General features: G+C 36.1%; 1 protein-coding gene and 1 pseudogene across 2 annotated transcripts in view; one reads left to right on the top strand and one right to left on the bottom strand.

The window, feature by feature from the left end:
- LOC106880332 (zinc finger protein 665-like) overlaps positions 1-6,333 on the top strand; it is a 55,538-nt pseudogene that overhangs the window by 2,796 nt on the left and 46,409 nt on the right.
- Positions 3,183-6,333, bottom strand: part of LOC106880333 (zinc finger protein 135) — a 5,649-nt gene continuing 2,498 nt past the window's right edge. For both annotated transcript variants that reach the window (XM_052978017.1, XM_014930211.2), the window contains exon 2: positions 3,183-5,880. In XM_052978017.1, coding sequence (XP_052833977.1) covers positions 3,911-5,239 — 1,329 coding nt within the window. In that variant the 5' untranslated portion in view covers positions 5,240-5,880 and the 3' untranslated portion in view covers positions 3,183-3,910. The remainder of the gene's footprint in view (positions 5,881-6,333) is intronic.

Raw genomic sequence — 6,333 nt, forward strand, 5'->3', positions numbered from 1 at the left:
TTTAACGTCCGCTTTCCATGCTAGCATGGGTTGGACGATTTGACTGAGGACTGGTGAACCAGATGGCTGCACCAGGGCTCCAATCTGATTTGGCAGAGTTTCTACAGCTGGATGCCCTTCCTAACGCCAACCACTCCGAGAGTGTAGTGGGTGCTTTTACGTGCCACCAGCACGAAGGCCAGTCAGGTGGTACTGGAAATGGCCACGCTCAAAATGGTGTATTCTACGTGCCACCTGCACAAGAGCCAGTCCAGCGGCACTAGCAACGATCTTGTTCGAATGTCTTTACATGTGCCAGGAAGGCGTGCTGGGCACAGGTGCCATCACGATTTCACTTTCGCTTGCCCCAACAATCTCAACCAAATAATTGCTACGAAACAGAATAAATTTCAGAGTAAACTTCTATCAGATTTATATAAAATTTGTTATTGTGTTCAAAATGGCACTTTAGTACATCAAGAAACAAAAATAAGTTATAGTTCTTTTTCTCACAAAACCATTTTTAATTAATTTAGAATTAAATTAAAGCACATATGGCATCTAGTTTAAATTAGATGCTAATAAAAAGTTAAGTAATAAATAATGCTTTACCTCAAGTTGAACACTATTTGGAGAAGTTAGCCGACCTCGATCAGTGATTAATACAATAACAGCAGGTTCTAGATAAAATGGACACCAGCCCTGACCAGGATAATGACAAACATTTCCTTTTCTTTTTCTGACTGCTATTTATTGGGCTATCTACAGTTCTTTTTGACATATTCAGGGTAAATTATATACAGGGTCACAAGAAACAACAGGGAAACAGCAAATGGATGCCTTCTGTCTACAAGTGCTGAGCTACAACTGATGCTTGATGGTAAGTGGTGACTGACATGCCAAGCAGTGCCATGTCATGCTTGAGTGAGAAGGGTCACGGTGGTTAGCTCTTTGTGCACCAAACGACCTCTGTTATGACGTGCTGCATTCTGTGTCATCATTATATATATATGCGAGTAAAAATAAATACAAAAAAAGGGGTTTTGTATGATTGTGTATAGAGGAATATATTATTTTGTTTAAAAGAGTTCCAACACTGTCTGTTTTTTTTATGTTTTATTTATATTCCTGCAAAACCAATGTGGGATATAGAATATGGAATATACAATATATAATATAATATACAATATATAATATAAAATAAAAAATATATAATATACTATGACAGTCTGTCATACCAGCCATGATGAAATACCACAAGGTATAGAAAATACGTATTCGCCTTTATATACTTAATCCTTTATATTGAACACTCAATATTTCATCTATTCAATAAGACATATTCCATATATTCAATAAGACATATTCCATATATTCAATAAGACATTCAATACTTTATTTCATAGTACCATCCATTTTTATTTTATATTATATATTGTATATTCCATATCCCACATTGGTTTTGCAGGAATATAAATAAAACATAAAAAACAGACAGTGTTGGAACACTTTTAAACAAAATAATATATATATATATATATATATTGTTGTTGTACTTGGGGATGGTCATATTGCCAGTTTAGCCAATAAAAATACACGCACTGTATATTTGGTGTTAATTTGCTTCAGCTTTATTATTACATTACATTAATCCTATTAATAGGATTAATGTAATGTAATATAAAGCTGAAGCAAATTAATACAAAATATACAGTGCGTGTGTTTTTATTGGCTAAACTGGCAATATGACCATCCCCAAGTACAACATCTGTTTCAACACACGATTTCACATCAAAAATCTTGCAAAACAAATATATATATACAATAATATAGATTTAATCAAAAGATTAAATGTGGTACTTAAAATGTATGTGGCACCAGAATTTGGTAGGGTAAAAACCAAAATTAAAATCAAGAAATTTGGTGAATAAAATTTGAAGAAAAGCAACAATGATGTATTAGGTTATAGCAGTACGTACGTTTCGTACAAACTTCATTTATTTATGTAGTGAGAACACCACATAAGATGTGTAATAAAAATGTACTCCTCAGCTGCATAATGGAAGTTCATTTTGTAAATGTGTGCAAATACAAGAGTAGGAGATGAAAAAAAATACCATCTTGACTGGGCTGTTAATCAACAGTCTATATATATGTATATGTGTGTGTATATGATGACAGTTGCTCAAGTCAGTTTCAATCTGTGTGTTTGAAGAAGACTTAAGAAGAAAGGAAAAACACTAAGAAGAGCTGCATCTACTTGCAAAGGATGTGTGAATGTAATTAGAATCCAGGTATGGATGTTGCTATGAAGTTGCAATGGGGACGCTGATGATTTTGATTGTGCAAAGCAATATGTTAGTTGCAGGATATAGGGCATTTATTGTTCTTTCAACTCAAATTCTTCATATGGCATCTTAACACATTTTACACCATACAGATAGATCAAGGCAATGGATTTCCCAAAATGTCACATCAAGCTGTAGAGATTTTATTCATTGCTTCAGCTTATCCATATACCTAAGGACAGCTCTTCCTCTTCTGCGATGTTCTTCCACTCGCTGGCCAAACAGAAGAAGTTTTGGAATGCAGTCCTTTCTCAGTTGAAAATCATGTCCAACCCATCTGCATTGAGTTTTCATCAGCATGCTTTGGATACGGGACATGTCACATTTTACTAAGATTTTGATGTCTTATCTAACCATTTTCTTGCATATGTTGTGCAAACACCACGTGAAAAGTTTCAAGGTTTTTTTTTATTTCTCTGTAGAAGTGAGTCCATGCATCTGCCCCATATGAAAATATACTCAAAATACAAGATTTCTATTCACTTATTTTAGTTACCAGACATACCGCCTGACTGGCCTCCGTAGGATTTTCGAGCGAGATCATTGCCAGTGCCCTTGGACTGGCTTGTGCGGGTGGCACATAAAAGACACCATTTCGAGCGTGACCGTTGCCAGTATCGCCTGACTGGCCTTCGTGCTGGTGACACGTAAAAGCACCTACTACACTCTCTGAGTGGTTGGCGTTAGGAAGGGCATCCAGCTGTAGAAACTCTGTCAAATTTAGATTGGAGCCTGGTGTTACCATCCGGTTTCACCAGTCCTCAGTCAAGTCGTCCAACCCATGCTAGCATGGAAAGCGGACGTTAAACGATGATGATGATGATATATATATATACATATCAAATTAAATATACAACCGGAAGAGCTACTACCTGTTTCATACTGTTACGATACTTGAACAGACATATTTATAAAATGTGCCATGTATCTTAAGGGCTTACAGCCGAATCTGACTGGAACGTGGAGCAGCACTCTGGCTTGCCAGCTCATGTCACACTTTCCCACCCAAGCCTGCATAGTAGATGGACGCTAAAGGATGATGATGACGAAAACACAACAAAGACAAAAGGAATGTCACTTAAAACTTTTATTCATTATTCCCATTCCTTTAATCTCTCAGAACAAATTCCTCAAAAATTCAACACAATCATGTTTAGAAATCAAAGTCATCACTGTATTGGTATATTTTGATATTTACATAATACTGGAGCTGATATTCATGGATTTAATATTAACATTGATCAAACTGAAGTTGATAATGTCAAGCTTGAAGAAGAATAAACCCTGTCTTTTAGCAGACAAAATATTCATAATTGTTGTCCTGTGGTAATAAATTTTTATATTGTTACTGTTACAGTTGTGTGTGAATACTTACATGTGTACAGGACTTTTTTGGAAGAATGACTCACTACAGATATTACAATGATATGGCTTCTGTCCTGTATGAATACGTTTGTGAATAGTTAAAGTGTTGTTATGAGAAAATGATTTACCACAGATATCACACTGATATAGTTTTTCCCCAGTATGAATACGTTTGTGCCTAGTCAATTAATTTTTTTAGAAAATGATTTACCACAGTGTTATGGTTTTTCCCCAGTATGAATATGCTTGTGCTTAGTCAAATGACTATTTCTGGAGAATGATTTACCACAGATGTCACAATGATATGGCTTCTCTCCTGTATGAATACGTTTGTGCCTAGTCAAGTGACTATTTCTGGAGAATGATTTACCACAGATACCACAGTGATATAGTTTTTCCCCAGTATGAATGAGTTTGTGATTAGTCAATTGACTATTTGTAGAGAATGATTTACCACAAGTATCACAATGAAATGCTTTCTCTCCTGTATGTGTAAGTTTGTGTTTTATCAACTCTCCACTTTGAGTGAAACATTTACCACAGATACTACAATGATATGGCTTCTCTCCTGTATGAATACGTTCGTGACGACTTACGGAGCTAATATGAGAAAATGATTTACCACAGATATCACATTGATATGGTTTTTCTCCAGTATGAATACGTTTGTGACTAATCAAGTAACTAGAAGACAAAGATTTATCACAGATATCACAATGATATGGCTTTTCTCCTGTATGTGTAAGTTTGTGTTTAGCCAAGGCATCACTCCGGGAGTAAGATTCATCACAGATATTACAATGATATGGCTTCTCTCCCGTATGTGTAAGTTTGTGTTTAGCCAAGGTGCCACTTTGAGAAAATGATTTACCACAGATATCACACTGATACGGTTTTTCCCCAGTATGAATACGCTTATGACTAGTCAAGTTACTATTTGTAGAGAATGGTTTGCCACAGATATTACAACGATATGCTTTCTCTCCTGTATGTGTATGTTTGTGTTTAGTCAGGTTACTATTTATAGAGAAAGATTTACCACATATATTACAACGATATGGCTTCTCTCCTGTATGAATATGTTTGTGACTAGTTAAAGAGCTATTATGAGAAAATGATTCACCACAGATATCACATTGATATGGTTTTTCTCCGGTATGAATTCGTTTGTGCCTAGTCACGTGACCATGTTCAGAAAATGATTTACCACATATGTCACAATGATATGGTTTTTCTCCTGTATGTGTACGTTTGTGCCTAAACAACTCACCTCTTCGAGAGAATGATTTACCACAGACATCACAGTGATGTGGCTTCTCTCCTGTATGTGTACGTATGTGACTGGTCAAGGCACCACTTTGAGAGAATGATTTACCACAGACATTACAGTGATGTGGTTTCTCTCCTGTATGAATGCCTTTGTGTTTGGTTAAGACTCTTTCTTCAGTGAATGATTTACCACAGATATCACAATGATATGGCTTCTGTCTTGTATCAGGGTTGTTTGGATTTCTTAAATTATTCATTAGGAGATAATAATTTCTCATACATATCACAATGACAAACAAGTTTTCATTTCTATGAATATATCTGTGTTCACTTGTGTCAGTATTTTCAGAGAATAATTTAACACTATGTTTCTTTTATCCGTGTTGTTGCTTAATATCTAAAACGGCAGATTTAAACTGTTAAAACTTTTGTAAACTTATCCAAGCTTAATTAACCAAGCAATCACTTCCTCTACATTCCAGTGAAGACAAGTAAATGTTGCTGTTAATTCCATCGTACAAAAGAAATATGTTCTTATCGTTTGTCGTTGATTTTAATTACAGAAAGAGGTCAATGCTTTGATGAATGTGCCTTATAAATATATGGTCTTCCTTTAACCCTTTAGTGTTCACATTATTCTGCCATAATTAATGCTTTTTTATCCACATTGTTTTGAACTAATCAAGCATTATCTCATAGCTATGAGATTTTGATGAGGTAGTTGTTCAGTTTAAAAACCATATTGTAGGGTTGGTGTGAGAGACCAGATCTGGCCAGTTTGAACATAGAATAGGCAGAATACCTTTGGCCAGATATGGCCGGTTTAAATGCTAAAGGGTTAATTGATGAAAGTCAGTAGAAAATATCAAAGGTACATCTGAATGAAGAAATTTCCTTTACGTCAACATGATGTGATATTCTGAAATAGAAAAAGAGTCAGTTAAAGAAGATAATTAAATGATATAGTAATTCAATATTCTCTTTTACTCTTTTACGTGTTTGTCATTTGACTGTGGCCATGCTGGAGTACTGCTTTTAGTCGAGCAAATCGACCCCAGAACTTATTCTTTGTTAGCCTAGTGCTTATTCTATCGGTCTCTTTTGCCGAACCGCTAAGTTACGGGGACGTAAACACACCAGCATCGGTTGTCAAGCGATAGGTGTAAAACAACTTGCTGGGAACGAATATGTGTGTGTGTGAGCGTGATGTGTGACGATGTGAAATGTTCCGAGCCCTCCCCCGCCCCCCCGTTCGCGAGCGCGCATTTTTTCCTTCATATTCGTTCCCGGGGAGGCTTCTCGGAACATTCACATCCTGAATGTTCCAAGGCTTCTCCCCGCCCCCGCGTTCGCGAGCGCGAGTTTTTTTTCT

This window comes from Octopus bimaculoides, chromosome 29 (genome assembly GCF_001194135.2).
Source record: "Octopus bimaculoides isolate UCB-OBI-ISO-001 chromosome 29, ASM119413v2, whole genome shotgun sequence".
Classification (NCBI taxonomy): domain Eukaryota; kingdom Metazoa; phylum Mollusca; class Cephalopoda; order Octopoda; family Octopodidae; genus Octopus; species Octopus bimaculoides.